The sequence below is a fragment of the Heterodontus francisci genome, chromosome 29 (genome assembly GCF_036365525.1).
Source record: "Heterodontus francisci isolate sHetFra1 chromosome 29, sHetFra1.hap1, whole genome shotgun sequence".
Lineage (NCBI taxonomy): Eukaryota > Metazoa > Chordata > Chondrichthyes > Heterodontiformes > Heterodontidae > Heterodontus > Heterodontus francisci.
Genome location: NC_090399.1, coordinates 29000809 through 29024737, shown reverse-complemented (window position 1 = coordinate 29024737; position 23929 = coordinate 29000809). Strand labels below are relative to the sequence as shown.

The window sequence follows — 23929 nt, the reverse complement described above, 5'->3', positions numbered from 1 at the left end:
GAACAAAAACAGGTGGATCCAGGTGTTCCACTGGTTACATTCAGTTATCGAGCTACCTGCAAAGCCCTTCTGACAATAGCATGTCACCAGGTTTCACCAGTCACCATCTGATTCCACGCATCGAACCCCTTCGACTTCTCCATTCTCATGTTTCACCTTTTACCATTAGCTACATCTGATTGAAAAGGGTGTTTAACCGCAGAGTGGAGGAGTGCAACAGCCCGCTGCAGACAGAGTGAAGGCGCTGAAGGATAGAGATTAGCAAAGCTGCAAAACCCAACTGGAAAAACATAGGTGGCCTGAGAGAGAGAGAGAAAGGGAGAGGGAAGAAAAAGTCAGGCTGTGATTGGGAGAGTTGACAGCGGAAGTTGTTCCCAACTCAATGTCAGAATCACAGAATCAGAGAATTGTTACAGCACAGGCCATTCATCCCATCATGAGAGCGCTGGCTCTCTGAAAAAGCAATTTATCTAGTGTCACTCCCCGCCTTCTCCCCATAGCCTTGCGCATTCTTCCTTTTCAGATAACAATCCAATTCCCTCTTGAATGCCTTGATTAAATCTGCCTCCACCACAGTCTCAGGCAATGCAGTCTAGTCCCTAATCACTTACTGCGTGAAAAAAGTTTCTCCTCATGTCACCATTGCTTCTTTTGCCAATTACTTTAAATCTCTTGTTTTCAATCCTTTACACCAATGGGAACAGTATCTGTCTATGTTCGCTGTCCACCCCTCATGATTTTGAATAGCTCTATCAAATCTCCTCTCAACCTTCACTTCTCCAAGGAAAACAGACTCAACTTCTCCAATCTATCCGCATATCTGAAGTTCCTCAAGCATGGAACCATTCTTGTGAATCTTTTCTGCATTCTCTCTAACGCCTTCACATATCTCCTAAAGTGTTGTGCCCTGAGCTGAACACAATGCTCCAGTTGAGGTCAAACCAGTGTTCTATACAAGTTTAACATAACTTCCTTGCTTTTGTACTCTATGCTCCTATTAATGAAGCCTGAGATGCTGTATGCCCTATGAACGGCTGTCAGGAAAACCTATGTTCCGAATGAGAAATATTAATTCATCAGCTGGAAACTTACATTAGACTTTTAATGGAAAAATCCTCCAGTTAACTTTGAAAAAATGGCAACCAAGAGGGCCACTGCAGTTTGCATCTGAAACACCTTAACACATTCCAAGACCCAACCCAAGCCAGAAGTCTAACAAGAAGCCCAGCGAGGACAATGCTTTGGCTAATGGAGTAGATTATCCAGATCACCCTCATTAGCAGAACATTCAAAGCCATCCTGAGGTATTCATAATTGGACATGTCCTTCCAGGAGGTGAACACTGACAATACTATCTTAGCGAGGTTTTGGGTTTTATGTATTAGGTTCGGACATCATTAAAAACAAAGGGAATTGGGAGAACCATGTGACCATCTCACAGGCTGTCTAAAACTATGAGTTTTGTTAAGCACAAAGAGACAAGCAGTAACTGAGTGTGCAGCAGCAGCGAAGGCTGTGTGCCCCCCTTTCTTTCTCTCTCTCTCTCTCTCCAGAAAACATCAAGTTTGACAACAGTCTGCGACTTTGGACCCACCAAGCCTACAGACTGTGACAGCCAGAGACCAGGGGAAGAGAACGACCTACCAGTCAGCCTTCAAGAAAACGCTGAGCAAAGCGGGCCAGCCACAAAATGCACTTTGACCAACAGTACACCTCCAGCCGGACAACAGCTGAATCATCCAACTTTAAACTGTGCATTTAACTTTTATTTATTCTGGACTTTAATCCAACCAAAAACCCTATTTTCCACTTTGTAATCTATTTGTGTGTGTTTGTGACCCTCGTGTCAATGTGTGTGTGAATGTGCAGCTTTTTTTTTTATTGTTTTAGATCGGGTTTAGCTTGTTGAGTATAATAAACAGACCTCTTGCTTGTTTAAACTCAAGAAAACCTGTCTGATCTTTCATGATCACATTAAAGGTAAAAGGTAGAACACTCACTGAGGTGGTAAGCACAACCACTGTTTCAAAAGAAACAAATCCTGTTGCGGTCAAATAAGAAGGGCGCGAGGAGGCGACTGTGACCCCCCCCCCCCCCCCCACCCCCTCAATTGGCCGTAACACTGCTCTCTCAAACCGTCCTGCCACCCTCACTGATTTATGCACAGCTCCCTCTGCTCCGGTACCCCGTTTGGAATTGTACCCTTTATTTCACATTGTCTCTCTGCGTTCTTCCGATCAAAATGAACAACCTCATACTTCTCTGCATTAACATTCATCTGCCACTGGTCCACCCATTGCACCAAACTATCTGTCCTTCTGAAGTTCTACACTATCCTCCTCACAGTTCACAATGTTTCCAAGTTTCGTATCCTCTGTAAACTTTGAAATTGTGCTCTTGTACACCAAGGTCCACGTCATTGATATATATCAGAAAAAGCAAAGGTCCTAGCACCGACCCTTGGGGAACGCCACTACAAACCTTTCTCCAGACTATACAACATCCATGAACGACTGCTCGCTGTTTCTTGTCACTCAGTCAATTTCTTATCCGTTCTGCCACTGTTCTTTCTATTCTATGAACTTTAACTTTGCTCACAATTCTGCTGGGCGACACTTGAACAAGGTACCAAAGCTTCGGCGGCCACTGGGGAAATTTCCCAATAGCCAGTCCACCTCTGGGGGCCGGAGGTTTGACAGCACCCCTGGTCTGGAGCCCCATGACATTGCGATAAAGGAGACTGACAATGGGGGTGCCTGACGGGAAATCTGTGGTCGTTCAGGTTCGATAAATATTCCGCTTTACTGATTACGACAAATTTACTTACTTTTTCATTGTTAAGTTTTTTTTGATGCAATCAAATGCAATCAGTATGTATTTTATTTTTACATTTTTGGCAAAAAAAATATTTAATCTACAAATTTAAGCCGAGTTGCACTCATCCAAATAATTTTTTAAAAAACTTTTTGCAGTTTATTTAACATTTACAGATCAGCATTGACTGTTTGCAGACCTTTGTAGGACGTGACAGGAACATAGGTTACCAACGTGTTAGGTGAATCCTCATCCGCATTGCTGGATCATTTCTGGATTATCGCACACGATATGGAACATTCCTTCCACCTTTAGCCCAAACAGCCTTGTTCAATGGAGTACCCATCTCCTTCACTGCACATTTACGTATATTCCCTCGTAACCATCTCGTTGATGGCAGAACGGCCCTTCTTTTTCTCTCCACCTTTCTTAGCAGGAGCCATTCGGTCAGGAAAATGTCATCCAAATATAACTCAACCAATCCGCTGCACTAACAGAAAACCAGGAAAGTTCATATTCCGGGATACAGTTGCGACCACCAGTAACTCACCTTTCAGTTTCGTTGCTACATGTTATCACTGCATCCGGTCGGCGAGGAGATGGATCCGCTATTTTATAGAGAGGAGAGCGATAAAGTCATTGCACCGCGCAAGGGACCGTTGCTGTGGCTGAATAACAACTGCCAAGTACAAGACCATTCGCCTCCATTGAAAATTGAACAGCTGGCGTGACTGTGAGGTTATCCTTCAGATTGCCAAAGCTCAGTGAGTACATCAATATCCATAATGGGTTAAATGCTGATTTCGGAACATTGGAACAGGAGTCGGCCATTCGGCCCATCGCGTCTGTTCCGCCTATTCGATTGAATCATGGCTGATCTGTAGCATTAGCTCTTTATTGCCAGTCGAATAAATCTAACTCAGAGGTTTTTGTCTTCTTTCTCGTACACACTGGTTTAAAATCAATAATCGTGTTTGATTTGTGGTAAATATGTAAAAGGTAACTCAAGGGCTCTGCGACACATTTCCGGAGTTGAACAGACACATCACCCTGCGGCTAAGTACTAAGGACAACACCGCCTCAAACATTCACACACATCCGGCTCATGTGGGATGTTTTACAACGTTACTTGGTAGATAATTGAGGTGAGTCCGGTTGTAAGGATCATACACCAGGATCCGAAGAATTCAAAAGAGAGCGATGCAGTCACTCGGGGTTTAACGGAGGACAGTCAGCAACTGGAGGAAGGAAACACCAACATAACCACTTCCGCACTTAAAAGTCATACTACATAAAGTAATTCAATAGAAAGATTAATGTATGGACGGCCGTGCACTTACTCTTTTTTTTAACAAATCCAGAATAATTATCACAGTTTCTGACATATTCACGGCATACACAATACATGTGAGATAAGAAGAATTATTTCCTGGCTCCATACAACATTAAACTGCTGCACGGAGTAAATCGGTTTGTTCAATGAGGCCCCTCACTGCACAGAAAGCAGATGCACGGAGATCCCGTTAACAAGAGCTTTTTATCTAAAAACTTACAAAAAGAATTGATTGGGATATATTGTCCTGCAGTGGCACCTGTTGATGGGATCCAGCTAGAGTTTAAAGGAGGGAGTGAATTCCCTGAGTATTGCAGTTTACCTGATCGGGAAATCACTGAACCGAATGTGTTCGGGAACACACGGGCATCGAAACTGACATCGGTTTGAATCAGGAAGCGCTGAGTGTGAACATGAATTCCAGACAGCAGCCCGAGAGTTGGACCGAGGAGGTAACTTGTCCCATTTGTCTTGATTTCTTCACCGATCCGGTTTCACTGGATTGTGGACACAACTTCTGCCGTTCCTGTATCACACGGTATTGGGAAAAGGAGAGAAACTCCTGCCCGGAATGTAGAGAGGAATTTCCGGACAGAAACTTGAGGATCAGTCGGGCCTTAGCGAGTCTGGCGGAGAAAGCTCGGAAATTAAACCTGAATCCGAAAGAGAAGGAAAGTAAACTTCAGTGTGAGGAACATCAGGAAGAACTGAAGCTGTTTTGTGAAACTGACAAGAAACTGATCTGTGTGATTTGTAGAGATGCGCGGGAACACAAATCTCACAACTTCATACCGATTAAAGAAGCTGTTGTAATCTACAAGGTAAAAGGGAACCGAGTTTATCTCCTGATTATTTTAACGCTTTTCCATATTTTACAACAACACCAACAACTTACTTTAATATAGCGCCTATAATGTAATAAAACGTCCCAAAGCGCTTCACAAGACCGTTATAGAACAAAATTAGACGCGGAGCCACAGATGACGATGGTAAGACATTTCACAAACAGGAATAAAAATGGAGCTGAGTATAAGCATTATCATACAACTAGTGAAAAGTCCAATTTATAGTCAGTTAGTATAGTATTTAAGTTGGCTGTAATTAATTAGCAAGAAAACCGGATGTAGGGATTTCCCAGGATTCTTACACGGAGGTAATAGGGAACTGGGACTTTGTGCATGTTAGGAAACAGGTAGCTTTGAATTTTCTCAAGGTTTAGAAGTGTAGAATGTGGGAGACCAGCCAGGAGTGCATTGGAATAGTCATGTCTAGAGGTAACGAAGGCAGGTGAGAGCAGGACCTGATAATGCTTTTTGTGGTCTAGCCAGACATGGCAGTGAATGGTTAAAACAATTGTCCACCATAACCTTTCAGGTCTGTGTCCTTTGCACTTAAAGGAGCAGCGATGAGGGCTGTACTGGAAGAACAGCCAGGACAAGAGAGAGGGAGAGAGAGAAAGCTTTACTGGAGACAGAGGAATCAAAGGTGGAGCTGAGGGTGCGGTGAACAAATTCATGGTGAATGGAGGGCAAAAGGCTAGATAATGGGTATTTTATAGTGCAGTTATAAGTAAATTGGTGGATGGCTTTTTCCAGCAGCAGGTACAGAAGGAGGTAGGGCTGGAGAATGTAAGTAGGATGCGGGAGGGGCATGATACAAGGAAATTATAGAGACGGCCTTGTCTGTGAGTGATACAATTGGATTAGAAAGCCCATGTTGGATGGTCAAGGTATGAACATGGGTTGGGTAGTTTACATGGATGGAGCCATTTAGGGAGGATGAGAGGGCAGGGAACACAGCGGAGCGAGAGCAAGGTGAGATAAGGTGGAGGTTGAAATCACCAAGGATGAGAAGTTGTTCAGTGCAAAGGCTGAGAGAAAAAGGAGTGAAGATACCTCAATGAGAAAATTTGTATCACACTTGAGAGTCCAAAAGAGAACGAGGATTTTAAATGAGAGGTGCAAGGCATGGAACAAGGTAAGATGCTTAGAGGAGGAGAAAGTGTCAGACAAGTAGGAGGTCAGGCCAAGGTGTGATTTGGTAATGGGTGCCACACCACTACCATAATGGTCTTGATGGGACAAGTGGTGGAAGATGCAGTCAGGCGGGGAAGCTTCATTTAGGGGAAATGTGTCATCACTCCTCAGCCAGGTTTCCTGCAATCATCCACAATATTTTCATGGATGGCAAGGGCCTTGATCACAAGTGAACAGACAGTCTGGCGGGTGATGTGTAGAGGGGTGCTAAGAGCTGTTAGAGTCCACATGGTCAGTAATGGAAGGGCAAGTTGAACAGGAAGGAGATTAGCATGATTAGCTCCCAATGGATGCATTGAGTGAGAAGCTCAGTGAGAGAGAGGATGGGGCAATTGGAGTTGCTACTCTTAAGGAGTCAACGCTGAGAACCTGGATGAGCTCTTCAGAGGATGCCAAGAGAGGCACAGAGGGAAGGTGTAGGCTTATCTAAGAGGGAGTCAAGCCTGGGATGTCAGCAAGAGAGCAGGCAGGTCGAGGAGAACTGAAGGGTTTGTGAAGGTAATTGGGAGGGCAGAATACCTGAGAGCGGAGAAGTGAAAAGAGACATGACAACATGAGACAGTGATGTAGGAGGAGTAAAGAGAAAAGAATTAAAAAAAAGAGAATACAGTGGAAATACATTGATAGTCTCAGATCCGAAGTGCAGCTAAAATGTGCATGCAAATGGACACAAGGAAAGCTCAAGTTACATAAGCCTGGTTGCATCAAAATTATGATAGAAAAAACCTGATAGTAAATGGGAAATAAGAAATAGATAGGAGACAATAGGAAGGAGTCCAGGGTTAAAGTCAAAGGTCTCGTGGTGGGATAATGATGACATCGATAGGGTGGAGTCAGCATGGATGAGCTGTTGTCTGAGTTTGAAGACAGGTGTCGCGAGTGAAATTCACAAGCAATTTGAGGGTAAAGTATTAGACAACACACTCAGGGAGTTATTTTCCTGGGATGAGGATGCAGGAATTGTACAGTGTCAGTTGTAGGATCAGAAAGATAATGGCGAAAGTGGATGACACCTTATAATCCAGAAGCAGTAGATGTTTGCTCCATCCCAGGAGAGTGAGATTCTGGCCAGAAACAGCCAGAATCTGGAAAACCAATATAACCAGTGGCCATTCACAGGCTCAGCAGGAAAGCAAAGACTCTCAGTCACAGCAGTGGTGGAGGGAGGGCTGTAAACTGATCAAAGTTACTTTAAATATTGCAAAAGAGCAGCTAATGAGAGAGATAAGCTGTCAGTGTACTCCAAAGCAGAAGCAAGGTCTGGATGCTGACAGAAGTCCAGGAATTTAAAACCAACTTTAAGAGATCTAGTTCTAGACTTTTTCCAAATCATTTCCACAGCTCACAGCTTAAAAGTAGGAGATCAGAGACAGAAGCAGAGTCGAACCCTTTCATTCTGTGATTTTCTATCCCTCCCAGGATCAGCTGAAAATGTCTTTAGAATCTCTCACAGAGAAGCAATCGGTGTTTCTAGAAATGGAACTGAAACAGAAGCTGAAGATTTCCGAAGTTAGGGTAGGTTCTCCCTGTGCTGATTCTCTGGGAGTTCGGTTAGTTTTGTTCCCTTTATTGTGGTTCATGATTATTTTTCACATTTCAATTGGTAGGAACAGTCGAGCAGTCTGCAAAGCCACATCACATCCGAGTTTGCTAAAATGCATCAGATTCTCACTGAGAAAGAGCAGCGTTTAATCAGAGATCTCAGGGAACAAGAGGAGAGGATTCTCGATACAATGGAGAAAAACCTTCGAGAAATTCAAGAGAATTTAAATTCCATTGAGGAGGAGCTTTCAAAGTTGCAGAAACAGATGGAACAACAAGACGGGCTGATATTTCTGAAGGTGAGGATTATATTGCTGTTCAGTTGCAAAATAACCAATGACAATGCTGAAAAAGAACCAGAGAATCCTAGAATGGTTACAGTGGGGAAAGAGATCATTCGGCCAGATGTGTCTATTTCGGCTCTCTGCAGGCTCACAATCTTTTTTTCTCTTCAAATATCCTATTCCGTTTTGAATCCACAATTGAACCTGCCTCCACCACACTCTCAGGCAGTGCATTACAGATCGGAAGCATTCACTGAGTATGAAAGTTTTGCCTCTTGTCACCTTTGATTGTTTTGCCAATCAATTTAAATCAGTGTCCTCTGGTTCCCGATCCTTTCGCCAATGAGAACAGTTTCTCCCTATCTCCTCCGCCTAGTCCCCTCATGATTTTGAACACCTCAATCAAATCTCCTCTCAAACCTCGCTTCTGTAAGGAGAACAGCCCCAGCTTCTCCAATCTATCCCTGTGACTGAAGTCCCTCATCTCTGGAAACATTCTCGTAAATACTTTCTGTACTATCTCTAATGGCTTCACGTCTTTCCTAAAATGCAGTGCCAAGCTTGGACACAATACTCCAGCTGAGGTGATGCCAGTATTTTACAAAGGCTCACCATATTCCAGCATTTCTTGTTTTTGTTTCACCATAACATCCTTGCTTTCATAATCTATGGCTCTATTTATAAATCCCAAGATCCCATATGCTTTATTAACCACTTTCTCAGTCTGCCCTGCCACCTTCATTGATTTGTGCGCATAAACCCCCAGGTCCCTCTGCTCCTGCACCCCCTTTGGAATTATATCCACTATTTTATGTTGCCTCTCCTTGTCCTTCCTACTAAAATGTGTCACTTCACACTTCTCTGCATTAAATGTCATTTGTCATGTGTTGCCCATTCCACAAGCCTGTCTAAGTCCTGCTGAAGTCGGTCATAATGCTTCTCACAGTTCACAATACTTTCAAGTTTTGTGTCACCTGCAAATTTGTGAAACTGTGCCCCGCACACCCAAGTCAAGGTCATCAATATAGATCAAGAAAAGTAGTGATCCTAATACAGACGCTCGGTGAACCCAACTATATATTTGCCTCCAGAATGAAAACTCCCATTCACCACTATTCTGTTTCGTGTCACTCAGCAAATTTCGTACCTAATGTCATAACCCTTTTATTTCATGGACTTTAACTTTGCTGAGAAGCCTGTTATGTGGCACTTAAAAGCCTTTTGGAAGTCCATGTAAACCGCATCAACCGCATTACCCTCATCATTCCCCTATGTTGTCTCATCAAAAAACTCAAGCAAGTTAGTTAAACACCATTTGCCTTTAACAAATCCATGCTAGTTTTCCTTAATTCATTTACATTTCTCCAATGAATGGAGCATTTGCTGAAAAATGCAAGTTGATTGGTTTGTATATTCTGGGACGGATCTGCCATTGTGACTGAACTAATCGGTTCCCGCACTGTCTGAAGAATTCCGTGAATGAGTTTCATATAGAGTCAGAGAGTCATTGCAAACAGAGGGAGGCCATTCGACCCATCAAGTCAATGTCGTCTCTCAGTCCCATTCTCCTGTTGCATTCCCGTAGCCCTGCAAGTGTACTCCCCTAAAATGCACATCCAATTTCCTTTTGAAATCATTCATCATCTCTGCTTCCACCACCCTCGAGGGCAGCGAGTTCCAGGTCATTAATATTTGCTGCATAAAGAAGGTTCTTCCTCACATCCCCCCCATATCTCTTCTCAAAAACCTTAAATCTGTGTCTCCTAGAACTTGTATCATCAACTAATAGGAACAGCTTTTCTTTGTCTACTTGATCTAAACCTGTCATAATCTTGTACACCTGTATCAAATCTCCTCACAATCTTCTTCACTCCAAGGAGAACAACACCAGTTTCTCCAACCTAACCTTGTAGTTAAAATCCCTCATCCCTGAAACCATTCTGGTAAATCTCCTCTGCAACATCTCAAGGACCCTCACATCCATCCTAAAGTGTGGTGACCAGAACTGGATGCAATTCTCTAGTTGTGGCCTAACCAAATCTGCATAAAGGTTCAGCATAACATCACTGCTTTTGCACTGAATACCCTTATTTATGAAGTCCAAGGTCCAATATGCTTTGCTAACTACTCTCTCAATATGTCTTTCCACCTTCAACTATCTATGCACAGGTCTCTCTATCCCTGCGCACTCTTTAGAATTGTTGCATTAAGTCTATATTGCCTCTCCCTTTCCCTTCTGCAAAAATGCATCACCTCACACTTCTCAGTATTAAATTTCACCTGCCACTTGTGTGCCCATTTTGCTAGCTTATCTATGTCCTGTTGCAGTTGATTGGTATCATGCTTACTGTCTGCCACACCTCCAAATTTGATATCCTCGGCAAATTTTGAAGTTTTACTCTGTCTTCCAAAATTCAAGTTATTTGTATTGATTTGACAAAATCAGTGGTCCTAACACAGAGCCTTGGGTAACACCTATGTCTACCATCCTCTATTCCTTAAGTCAATCCTTTTTTTTTATCCAACTGACACTGACACTTCTATTCCATGAGCCTCAAATTTGTTAACCAACATCTTATGTGGTGCTTTGTCAAACATTTCTTAAAATCCATATACACCACATCCGCAGCATTCTCTTCATCAACCTTCTGTTACTTCACAAAAAACTCAATTAGATAAGTCAAGCACAACAGCTCCCCCAATGTTGGCACAAGCCTCTAGATGTTAGTAAGGAGGACTTTGCAGGGTTGACAGGGCTTGGTTTGCCATTATCGTTTCTGGTGCCAAGGTCAATGTCAGGTGTTCCAATCAGTTTCAATCCTTTTCCACTTTTGTGCAGCGTGTTTGTACAACTGAATGGCTTGCTAGGTCATTTCAGAGTGTCATTAAGAGTCAAGCACATTGCTGTGGGTCTGGAGTCACATGTAAGCCAGACGAGGTACCGAAGGTACATTTCCTTCCCTAAAGAACATTAGTGAACCAGATGGGTATTTACAATAATTGATGGCAGTTTTGTGGTCACTATTACTGAGATTAGTATTTAATTCTATATTTTTAAATTAATTTAATGTATTTGTTGGTTGAATTTAAATTCCACAAAGTACCATGCTGCAATTTGAACCTGTGCCCCAGAGTCTGGGTCTCTGGATCAATTATCCAGTGACATTATCACTTTGCCACTGTCTCACCTCACTGCTTCTCCTTTTATGCCACTCCTCTCTTCTCACTCACGTACTCGCTTCCTCTGTTGTACTGGATACATAGCACGACTGCTCACAAAAGAGGCCCCAATCAAAATATATGATTCTGATTGCGTGGGTGCAACGCACTGTCAATTCAGTCCCATCACTCCAGAGATCACATAACATACCTTTAAGCTTTCTCAAATCGAAGAAGGCCATAGCTGAATTGAACAATCTATTAACCCCCGAATGACCCGAACCAAACCAGGTATCTTTACGAACATGCATATGAACATACAAACATACAAATTAGGAGCAGGAGTAGGCCACTCGACCCCTCGAGCCTACTCCGCCATTCAATAAGTTCATGGCTGAACTGATTACTTCACATTTCCACCTACCCCCGATAGCCTTCCACCCCCTTGCTTATCAAGGATCTATCTACCTCTGCCTTAAAAATATTCAAAGACTCTGCTTCCACTGCCTTTTGAGGAAGAGAATTCCAAAGACTCATGAACCTCTGAGAGAAACAAATTCTCCACATCTCTGTCTTAAACAGTGACCCCTTGTTCGAGATTCTGCATCCTTTCCACATCCACCCTGTCAAGACCCCTCAGGATCTTATATGTTTCAATCAAGTCGCCTGTTACTCTTTTAAATTCCAGCAGATACAAGCTTAGCCTGTCCAATCTTTCCTCGTAAGACAGGCCACCCATTCCAGGTATTGATCTAGTAAACCTTCTCTGTACTGCCTCCAACACATTTACATCCTTCCTTAAATAAGGAGACCAGTACTGTACACAATACTCCAGATGTGGTCTCACCAAAGCACTGGATAGCTGAAGCATAACCTCCCTACTTTTGTATTCAATTCCCCTTGCAATAAACAATAACATTCTATTAGCTTTCCTAATTGCTTGCTGTACCTGCATACTAACCTTTTGCGATTCATGCACTAGGACACTCAGATCCCTCTGCATCTCAGAGCTCTGCAATCTCACGCCATTTAGATAATATGCTTCTTTTTTATTCTTCCTGCCAAAGTGGATAATTTCACACTTACCCACATTATACTCCATTTGCCAGGTCTTTGCCCACTCACTTAACCTATATACATCCCTTTGTAGCCTCCTTATGTCCTCTTCACAAATTACTTTCCTACCTATCTTTGTGTCATCAGCAAATTTAGCAACCATGCCTTTGGTCCCTTCATCTAAGTCATTTATATAAATTGTAAAAAGTTGAGGCCCCAGCACAGATCCCTGTGGCACATCACTCATTACATCTTGCCAACCAGAAAATGATCCAGTTATGCCTACTCTCTGTTCCCTGCTGGCTAACCAATCTTCTAACCATGTCAATATATTAGCCCCTACACCATAACCTTTTATGTTCTGCAATAACCTTTGATGTGACGCCTTTTCAAATGCCTTCTGGAAATCTAAGTATAATACATCCACCGGTTCCCCTTTATTCACAGCACATGTAACTCCCTGAAAGAATTCCAATAAATTGGATAATATATTATATAATAAATTGGATAAACCTGATTTCCCTTTCAACAAAACCATGTTGACTCTGCCTAATTACCTTGAATTTTTTAAATACCCTGCTATAACATCTTTAATAATAGCTTCTAACATTTTCCCTAAGATAGATGTTAAGCTAACTGGTCTGTAGTTTCCTGCTTTCTGTCTCCCTCCCTTTTTGAATGAAGGAGTTACATTCACTATTTTCCAATTTAACGGAACCTTCCCCGAATCTAGAGAATTTTGGAAAATTAAAACTAATGCATCAACTATCTCACTAGCCACGTCTTTTCACACCCTAGGATGAAGTCCATCAGGACCTGGGAACTTGTCAGCCCGCAGCTCAGTACCACTTCCCTGGTGATTGTAATTTTCTTGAGTTCCTCCCTCCGTTCCATTTCTTGAATTACAGCTAATACTGGGATCTTACTTTGTATCCTCAATAGTGACGATACCAACAAATTAACTGTTAAAAATCTTAAACACCACTAAGATAAAGCAATATTTAAAAATATTATAACACTAAAGTTCTTTCAGATGTATGCTTCCCGATGAACAGTCCTCTAATTCAAAGCCCTGTCACAATCCTCCACGGTCCGATAAGGAAAGGAAAATAGTTCTTCATCAATAGACAGTTCGGGAATAACAGTTCAGTAGTTAAAGTATCAAACTCTTCTTTCCAGCGATGAACACAGCAATTATAGTTCAGTAAAGTAATTGGCGATTTTCTTTTAAGAAATTAATCTGGCTTAAAGTTTCTTTAAAATTTTGGGAGAGTATGATAAATAGGGTTAAATAGTCTGAGAGGGTGGGCTCTCCTATTTCCTTCAGTACAGGTTGGCACATCTGTCAGTCTGTGTCTGTCTCTCAACTGTCTCTGCAAAAGCCATTTTTCAAAAGTCAATCACAGCATTGTATATCCTGTTCTCGATCTCTGAATGGTTGTATCCAAGGACACCAAGATGCACCTTTACTTCTGAAACTTGCTGTCTTATAGCAATGCTGATCATTTGCTGTCTTAAAGACACACCGCATATTTCCTGAAAAGAAAACAATAGTATCATGATACCGCCACCCCTGGCGGAATGAAACGTCATTCCCGAACTGCATTTCATTACAGCGCAAGATATAGTAATTGAAAAAATACTATCGCATTTTTTTCCCGCACCATACTCTACTAATAATTTACAGCATTCTCTTATACCATCGCATCTACATACGTCAACATGGTTAAATCCATGGCAAAGCGTCGGCAATAACATTATTTTTCCCTGAAATATGTACAACCCTTCGATGATAAGGTTGTAACAACAGACGCCATTTAAATATTTTAGCATTTTGGTTTTTAAACTTTTCCACAAATGTTAATGTGGTATGATCAGTGTATATTAATATCTCGTTATTGTCCTGGCTGATATATACCTCACAATGTTTGAGAGCCAGTAAAAGTCCCAATGCTTCTTTTTCCACAGTAAAATATTCTTTCTGATGACAATTTAGTTTTCTGGAAAAATACCCGACTGGCTTCTCTATGTCCAATTCATCAGCTGGCAGTAGGACTACACTAACCCCCAGGTCACCAGCATCGATCGCTAATTTCAAGAGTTCAGCGAAATTTGAAGCAGCCAACACTGGTTCATTAGTTAGGACTGCCTTTAGATTTTCCAAAGCTGCCTGGCATTATTTGACCAGAGCACCTTGTTTTTCTTTTTTTGTAGCAAGTCGGTTAACAAGCAGCCACAGTACTAAAGTTTTGTAAAATTTCCAGTAAAAGCCACACATCCCTAAAAACCTCATTATTTCCCGTTAGATTTAGGGTCAAGGAACTCCGTTGAGGCATTTAATGTTGATGTTTTTGGCAGTACCTGACCTTGCCCCACTATGTGTCTGAGGTAAGTTACTCTTCCCTTTCAGAATTCACTTTTTTCCAAATTTACCTCTAAGTCTGCAGCTTGCAACTTTTTAAACAAAAGTTTGAATTTGTTTAAGTGTTCTTGCCAAGTGTTACTGTTAGTAACTCTTCGGGTCAGTTCCGAAGAAGGGTCACTGACCCGAAACGTTAACTCTGCTTCTCTTTTCACAGATGCTGCCAGACCTGCTGAGTGGTTCCAGCATTTCTTGTTTTTCTTTCAGATTTCCAGCATCCGCAGTATTTTGCTTTTATATTATTGTTACTGTTAGTACATCATCGAGATACACTACACAGTTGGGAACACTGGCTACCACCTGATTCATTAATGTTTGAAATGTTGCTGGGGCATTTTTTAGCCCGAATGGCATCACCTGACACTGATAAAGACCGTCAGGTGCTAAAAAAGCTGATATCTCTTTGGCTCGAGGAGTCAAAAGAACTCCTTTAACAAGTTGCTCTTGGTAAGAACCTTAACACTGCCCACTCTGTCGATACAGTCTTCTAAACATGGAATGGAAACATGGAAACATAGAAAAATAGGAGCAGGAGTAGGCCATTTGGCCCTTCGAGCCTGCACCGCCCTCCAATACGATCATGGCTGATCATCCAAATTCAGTATCCTGTTCCCGATTTCTCCCAGTATCCCATTCCCGATTTCTCCCAGTATCCCTTGATCCCTTTAGCCCTAAGAACTATATCTAACTCTTTCTTGAATATATTTAATGATTTGGCCTCGACTGTTTTCTGTGGTAGAGAATTCCACAGGTTCACCACTCTCTAAGTGAAGAAATCCCTCCTCATCTCAGGTAGGGATAGGGGTCTGCCTTTGTTACTGCATTGACTTCTCTATAATCTATACAAAATCGAGTTGACCCATCAGGTTTAGGTATTAGAACTCCAGCTACTTTGACTAGGTTTGATCAAATTGTTTTCCAGCATGTACTGGGTCTCTATTTGCACTTGGGCCTGTTTGTCTGGACTCAAGCAGTAAGGAGGTTGTTTTAAAGGAATAGTAACCCCCCCCACCCCCCCCCCCCCCCCCACCCCCCACCCTATATCCACATCATGTGTGGCTAAGGTTGCACATCTTGGCTTATCCCTACAATCTCTTTTAAATGTTGTGAAAAACCTGGTTAGGTCTTCATGCTGTTTTGCCCCTAAGTGCAAAAGAATATTGTCTGATTTTCCTAGCCATCCTGTATTCGCTAACCTGATAGTTGAAGGTTCAATCTGAGAATTTCCTAGTCCTGCTTCTGCCTCATCCTCACTATCCTTTTCCTTCTCAACAGTCCCGATTACCTGACATACCTGTACTGGCTTATCCTTCTCCCTGCGGTAATATTGCTTTTACAAATTGATGTGACACAAGTGGTTCCTCTTCCTGCAATCAGGGGTGTCAATCAAGTAATCTACCTTAGCCACTCTTTTGATCACTCTATATGGGCCACTGAACCGTGCTTTTAATGGTTCTCCCTGTAATAATAGCAACAGTAATACTCCATTCCCTGGTTGAAAATCACGGGCTTTTGCATTCTTGTCTGCCCATTATTTTCATATTGCCTTGGGATGCTTGAAGGTGTTCCTGAGCCACACCGAAAGCTATTGTGAACCTTTAATGGAACACAAATACATAGTCCAGAATTGAACATTCACTCTCTTGTTCCAAGAATATGTCTTTTATAAGTTTTAGAAGACCTCTTACTTCATGTCCGTAAACCAATTCAAAAGGGCTGAAGCCTGTGGACTCGTTCGGCGAGTCTTTGGTGGAAAATAAAAGAAAGTCTAGTCCTTTATCCCAGTCATGTGGATATGCATGACAGTGTGCTCTAAGGCTGCGTTTTCTGACAGAGAGCAGGAGCCCGTTTGCACATGTGCACATGTGCGCAGTCGGATGATGCCCCCACCGTCTGCATAGTCAAGAATCACTTTGATATTCTAATCATCTTTTTGAGAGTCTGGTGAAATCCTTCTGATGCTCCCTGTGACTGTGGGTGATACGATGAAGATTTCAACTGTCTAATCCCCAAATTGCCCATGACTTTATGAAATATCCTAGACATGAAATTCGAACCTTGATCTGATTAACTTCAAGAGGCAACCCATGTCTCATAAAGAATTGGGTTAACTTTTCTACTACTACTCTAGCATTAATTGTCCTCAAATGAATGGCCTCTGGAAATCGACTAGCCATATCCATGATCGTAAGTATGTATTGGTGCTCCGCTTTTGTTTTTGGTAAGGGTCCTACACAGTTTACTAATACCCTGCTAAATGGTTCCTCAATCACTGCTGTGGGAACTAGTGGTGCTGGTTTTATTGTAGGTTGTGGTTTTCCCACCGTTTGACAGGTATGGCATGTCCTACAAAATTATCTCACATCCTTTGTAAGACCTGGCCAGTAATAATGTTGGCTTATGCGTGATTTGTTCTTCTGAATTCCCCTATGTCATGCAAAATGAATGTCGTGTTCTAACCATAATAATCCTTGATGATATTTAGGTGGTACCACTATCTGTTCAACAACTGCCCAGTCTTCATCGGCATGTCTATGAGGAGATCTCCATTTCCTCCTCAAAACACCGTTTACCATATAATAGCCTTTCAGAATTCCTTTTGTTTGAGCTTCTGACAGAGCTGTCTGTGCTATTTGGTATATCTCTGGATCAGCTTGCTGTGCTGCAATGATAGATGATCTGTTAAACATCTCATTTGGATTATCTAAATCCCCAAATAGGTTTCAGATACTTGGCTATCTTGTGGTGCCCCTTTCACCTCTGAGAATGGATCCTGTTTGGCCATTGCTCGGGTAACTAAACATGCAGGAAATATTCCTGGAACTTGCTCCTGTGATTCTTTGTTTCCTTAATTTCACTTGGTTCCTCTGTAATTATAGGAGAAACTGATACTTTTGATCCAGCAAAATCATTTCCTAGGAATAAATCAATTCCCTTTACTGGCAAACTGTGGACAACACCTACAGTTACTACCCCAGAAATTAAGTCACTCTCTTAGGCGTACTTTATACAAAGGCACTGGTATATACTCCCCGCCAATTCCATTAACTAAAACTTTAGCGTTCAAAGCGCTTTCTGGAGGAAACCTCATATCTCTCCCCAGCAAGACTGTTTGAGTCGCTCCTGTGTCCCTGAATATAATGATAGGTTTTCCTGCCTCACTTACAGGATATGGAGCTACTTTCCCCTTTGACAGAAATTCATTATAACGCTCAGGTATTTTATTCTTAACCTAAGTATCTGGTTTCACAGCTGTCATTAAAGCTATAGCCTGGTCTGCTATATTCACAGTCAGAGTCTCTTCCTCTGCACTAGCTTCGTGTACCTCAACAAGTCCTATGGGTTTACCTCACAATCTGCAGCACTCTGAATGAAGATGACCCATTTAGTGGCAATGATAACGCTTTGGCTTGCGAACCTCACTTCCACCCTCAGCACCTTCCTTTCTGACCTGAGGAGGTGATCCTGGTGCATTTCCAACTGTTCCTTCTTATCCCCGGCTACTTGACTTCCTTTCACTCTTCCACTTTCTATCCTTCTCGGGTTTATGGGGGTGACAGACAAAACAGGTTGGCTTATTCACAAGCTCAAAATCATCAACAATCTCTGCTGCTTGCCAATTTTCAAAACTTTCAGGTTACCTATGTGAGCTCTTACTCCTGAAGGAATGGAGTTTTTAAACTCTTCTAAGAGAATCAATTCTTGAAGGTTCTCTTATGTGGTTTCTATCTTTAATGCTGTATCTAATGGCCAAAAGTAATTTGCTTCACCCTCTCAAATTCTAAATATGTCTGCCCAGCCAATCTCCATAAGTTCCGAAACTTCTGACGTTAAGCTTCAGGGACCAACTCATATACAGTGAGAATAGACATTTTGCCATCTCATAATCTGCAGAAGCCTCTTCAGGAAGCACGGCATAAACTTCATGAGCTCCGCCTACCAACCTGCTGTGCATAAGCAATGTCCAGCTTTCTTTCGACCATTTCATTTGTTCGGCTATTTTTTCAAAAGACATGAAAAATGCCTCTACGCCCCTTTCCTCAAACTTAAGAAGAGCCTATAAATTTAAACAATCTTTCTCTGTGTTCTGAGCTGAATTCAGTTTCTTCCTGACCCGAATTGTCCCTGGATTTAAGACTTTGTCCTATATAGCAGACCAGGCTATAGCTTTAACGACAGCTGTGAAACCAGATACTTCAGTGAAGAATAAAATACCTGAGGGTTATAATGAATTTCCGTCAAAGACCTTTATCTTAGTTCCATCTCTTTTAACATAAATTTCCTCTCTTTCTCCCTGTCTTACAATTCAAGTTTTCTTATTGTTATTGTTTTTTCTTTCTTAGCCTCACATTTCTTCATTTCTAACTGAATCCTAGCCAATACCACTGCATCACTCTCTGAACCACTACATTCTTGTTCCTCGTATTCTTCTTCTTCTAATTCCAGATCTTGAGCTATTATGTTAATTTCAATTCTAACCCCAATTTTGCTGCCAATTATTTTAATTTATTCTTAGTTAATGTTATGAAGTCACTCAGGGTAACATTCTGCTTTCCCCAAAACTCTGCTGCAACAACTAATGCCATTACAATTGTATAGACTGTACCTTATTATACAAGAGACCTGGTTCTTTTAATTTCTTTGTATTTGGTGTTAGATTTAGATCCCAACAATTGAGTTTCCAATTGATATGATCCCAGACCCAAAAGAAATTAATATAATGCCAGATGCAAGACCCCAATTTAGATATGTTATCCCAGAGACGAGTAATTAATATGATTCCAAATGCAAGCCCTCCAAATTAGTGTGATTCTGATCCAACATGTGAGCTGCTTAATTATATATAAGATTCAATCATGAACGAGCCCCCAATTAATATGTTATGGCAGGACCACTCAAGACAAAGCCCCAATCAAAATATATGATGTTGATTGCGGTGGGTGCAACACACTGTCAATTCAGTCCCATCATTCCACAGATCACACAACATATCTTTAAGCTTTGCCAAATTGAACAATCTATTAACCCCCGAATGAGCCGAACCAAGCCAGGTATCTTTAGCTATCCACAAATTAAATGTTCATTAGAAAAAACTAAAAATCTTAAACACCACTAAGATAAAACAATATTTTAAAATATTATAACAATAAAGTTCTTTCAGATTTACGCTTCCTGACGAACAGTCCTCTGATTCAAAGTCCACTCACAATCTTCCAGGGTCCGATGATGAAAGGAAAACAGTTCTTCATCAATAGACGATTTGGGAATAACAGTTCATGAGTTGGAACATCCAACTCGTCTTCTTTCCAGTGATAAACACAGCAATTACAGTTTAGTAGTTAAAAGTAAAGTAATTTTCTTTTAAGAAATTAATCTGGCTTGAAGTTTCTTTAAAATTTTGAGAGAGTATAATAAATAGGGTTTAAATAAACTGAGAGGGAGAGCTCTCCTATTTCCTTCAGTACAGGCTGGCACAGCTGTCTGTCTGTGCCTGTCTCGCAACTGTCTCTGCAAAGTCAATCGCAACATTGTATATCCTGTTCTCGGTCTCTGAATGGTTGTATCCAAGGCAATCAAGATGCACCTTTACTTCTGAAGCTTGCTGCCTTAAAGTAGTACTGATCCTTTGCTGTCTTAAAGACACACCGCATATTCCCCCAAAAAATAGCAATATCATGACAATAGTTTGTAATTATTGCAGAACTCCCCAAGAGATTATTGCTGTCCTGGAACTCACTTCACATTCCAGTTACATTGTGTGAGCACGTGGCTCTATCTGGTATGGTGGAACGTGAGAATCACTGTTACTCTGAGTGAGACTGATGCTAATTTCCAGAAGCGGACAACACATCACATTTTCTATCTGCATCCTCTCGCTATCAGAGGCTTTTAAATAATGTTTAATTAAATTTCTGCGAGCTGGTTTTCAAACATATCCTCTTTCTATCTGAGTGGCTACTATCTGTGTGACAATCCAATTCACAGGAAGGGAAAAATTTCAAAGTTAACTAGTCGCAGCAACAGTGAACAGCAACAAAATAGCACACACAAAAGAAACGTTTTCTAAAATGGAATAGCACAGAATATCCCTCTTGAATCCCTCTTGAGTGCTGAATGTCTGCACGTTTGTTGCCTGCCAGAAATAATTATTTCATTCAATGCGAATTCGGAATTATCATTAGCTTGTGATAATGTGCATCTAATTTCTGTTGCCTGGATATAACTGGTCACTCTCCGACAATCCAAATTTGTGTTTTATTTATTTCAGGAGGAAACTTGTCAGAAGAGGAGGTAGGTCAAGATATTTACTGAAATATACACAATTTCCTAAAACAATTCAGCAAAGTGTTTACGGTTAATTTATAACATCTGCTGTTTAATATTTACAGGACCAGTGAGGACTATAATGAAACATTATTGGCAGATGAAAAGCTGTCGATCGGAAAGTTCAATGGCCCTTTACAGTACACAGCCTGGAGAGAAATGATAGATGCCATTAACCCTGGTAAAACTCTTATATTCCTTTTCCTGATCTTTACAATCAGATAGGAAGATTCTAAACCAGCTGCCAGTCCTCAAATTAAACGATGACTTATATCCTTGTCTCATCTATCGATCAGGACCTTGGCCAGTAGTTTATCGTTAGCATTAAGAGCTGTGCATGGAGACCATGTAGGGATAATTTTACTGTGCATTTTCTCCAGTACATAGTTTATGAGATTCAGTCGGAGGGGAGAAAGATCTGTGACTATGGCTTCATAACACCTGGTAGTGTGGGCATCAATTCATGTGTTTTGTTCCGGATTAGAAATCACCGTCAGAGACTCACAGTGACTGTGTGAAATACTTCTGTCATATTATTTCCACCTTAGAGAATATGTAAGGAGATGAACTTTAGCCAGAGGGAGACAGGAATTCTGAGTCTTGTAAGAGGACAGGTTTGAGGCTCCAATTTCTGAATGAAGGATAATTGGTACAAATCCTGTTTATCTCAAATTACAGCAGGTTAGGTGGGAAAGGCGATGCTGCTTCAGGAAGGAGTATTCTATCCGGGAGTCTGTCTTCTGTAGGTTCAAGTAGAAGGTCCAAATCTTCAAGTTGCAGTGTGGATCGTCATACATTCTTTAGGAGCAAGGCACTACTATGATCTCCAATTGCTCCAACTGCTTGTCCCTGTGCCCTGCGTCCACTGGGAACTGGTTCTGCTGGGAGTGAAGAGAACAGTTTATGTCTCCACTCATGGTCCCTGTACTGTTCCCATGTAGGGCAAATATGAGGAATGTTCATGTAGGGAATCCTCATTGTGGACATGGAGCTGAAGCGTCGCTTTTGGTTCTGCTGTTTTTCAAATGTCATTCGATGGACCGAGCTCCTTCTCCAGGAATGTCTATCTCCAGAGTAATGGGAAGGTTCCTGTTGATTAATGTGACTGTTCTCTGCTCTTGGCTGAGGAGGAGGTGGTCAGCTTTTGTCCCACTCACTCACTCATAAACTTGCTGTGTTCTGAGGACGGTGAGGAGAGTGTTCTGTAGAAATGTCTCTTCCACCTGTACTTTAATGAAGAACAGTTTGGTTTTGTCTGATTGTGTGTTAGAGTCTATTGAGATTTCTGGATATAATGATGTGGGTTTGCTGTGTCCAGGCTGCTTGTTTCATGTTGTGTCTCTGAATCTGGGGACTACCCGGTTGTTTCAGTGTTTGTTGTGATCCTGATCAGGTTGTTGGACAGATTGAGTTGTGGTTGTAGCCTCTTTGTCCATTTCTCTCATTCTCTTGCTTCAACTTTTCTATTTTTTCTCTCCTGGAAATCTCTATCTCTCTCGTTTCTCCCTGTGGATCTACTTTCCTCCCTTCCTCTGCCAAATTTCTTATTTCTCTTTCGCTCCTGCGATATTATTTTATTATTAAGTCCTCTCCTCCTCCTGGTCCCCCTCTGCAGCAGTTTCCCTACTTTTTTTTCTTTTGCTCTGTTGTCACTTCTCCCTTTCCTTCCGGTATCTGTCTGTTTCCAAGGAACACCGTCACATCTGGTACAGATTCCTTGTGGTTATCTAATGTTCCAGAGGTCACTCTGCAGATGCTGAGAACAGCAGGGGACTGGGGGTCACAGAGTTCCTGATCGGGATCACAGTGTTAGAGTAACCCCTGGGTCAGAGCAGATTCCATAACAGAAACAGGAGCTCTTTGAAAACATTGGAGTTCCCGGGAGGCCTCAGATAGTCACTTTGAAAAAAAGAGTGTGTTTTAAATAAATTATTCAAATGAAGTCACTGACTGTGTTATTTTAATTTCCTCCCAGTTCCAGCCTCTCTGACTCTCGATGTCAACACAGCCCATCCCCGGCTCATCGTGTCTGAGGACCGGACCAGTGTGAGACTCGGAGACAGAGATCAGGAGCTCCCTGACACCACGGAGAGGTTTGATTTCTTTCCCTTTGTCATGGGAGCGGAAGGATTCACATCAGGGAGACATTACTGGGAGGTGGCCATGGAGAACGACACATGGTGAGGTTTGGGTGTGGCCCGATAATCTACCGAGAGGAAAGGGACAATCGATCCGACACCTGAGCTTGGATACTGGACCGTGTGGCTACTGCCAGGAAGTGGCTATTTTGATGCAACCTCCCCCTCCAACACCCCCCTCACCCTGAGTGTGAATCCCAGGAAGATCGGAGTGTTCCTGGACTATGAGGCCGGACAGGTGTCATTTTACAATGCGGACAACATGGCCCATCTCCACACTTTCAGCCACACTTTTACTGAAAGACTCTTTCCATTTTTCTTTCTGGGTCCGAATGAAGGCGGGGAAAACTCAGCACCGCTGAACATCTGTGGGGTGAAAGGTCACTAACATGACCATCCCATAATTCCACACTATTTACCTGCCGACTGCAAACTGTTGGGCACCCATCTCAGTCTCAGGTGGTGTGGATGGTCCAAATGTCACTTCAGGTCAGAGCAGGTTCAACCGAGTCCTGTTTTTCTGTAATCTGTGCCGGGGAACAAATTCTTGGCAACAGCTCCAGAAACTCCTGTAAAACTTAACTGAGGAACTGAAAAATGTTGCGAATCATCAGGGAGCAGATACGGAGTGAATTAAAACATGGGTAGAAATAGACCAAGGGAACTACAGACTCCAGTTGGGAAGTTAAAGGTAAAGAGGGGCAGGTGAGAGTAACAAGGGTGATAGAGGACACCAGTGGGAAGTACATGAGAGAGAGAAACCATCAGAGACAAGGCAAAGCTATTATAGATGAGGCATTAGAGAAGAACATGCTGGTAGG

The 23929-nt window shown here is 42.0% G+C and overlaps 1 protein-coding gene and 1 pseudogene across 1 annotated transcript; one reads left to right on the top strand and one right to left on the bottom strand.

The window, feature by feature from the left end:
• Positions 1 to 2984: 2984 nt before the first annotated feature.
• Positions 2985 to 3465, bottom strand: LOC137345730 (large ribosomal subunit protein eL31-like; annotated as a pseudogene).
• A 1095-nt stretch (positions 3466 to 4560) lies between these two features.
• Positions 4561 to 23496, top strand: LOC137345981 (zinc-binding protein A33-like). Its single transcript, XM_068009252.1, is given in 6 exon segments — positions 4561 to 4968; positions 7603 to 7698; positions 7791 to 8024; positions 20915 to 20937; positions 21036 to 21151; positions 22946 to 23496. Coding segments are annotated over 6 exon segments (1428 nt in total).
• The last annotated feature ends 433 nt before the right edge of the window (positions 23497 to 23929 follow it).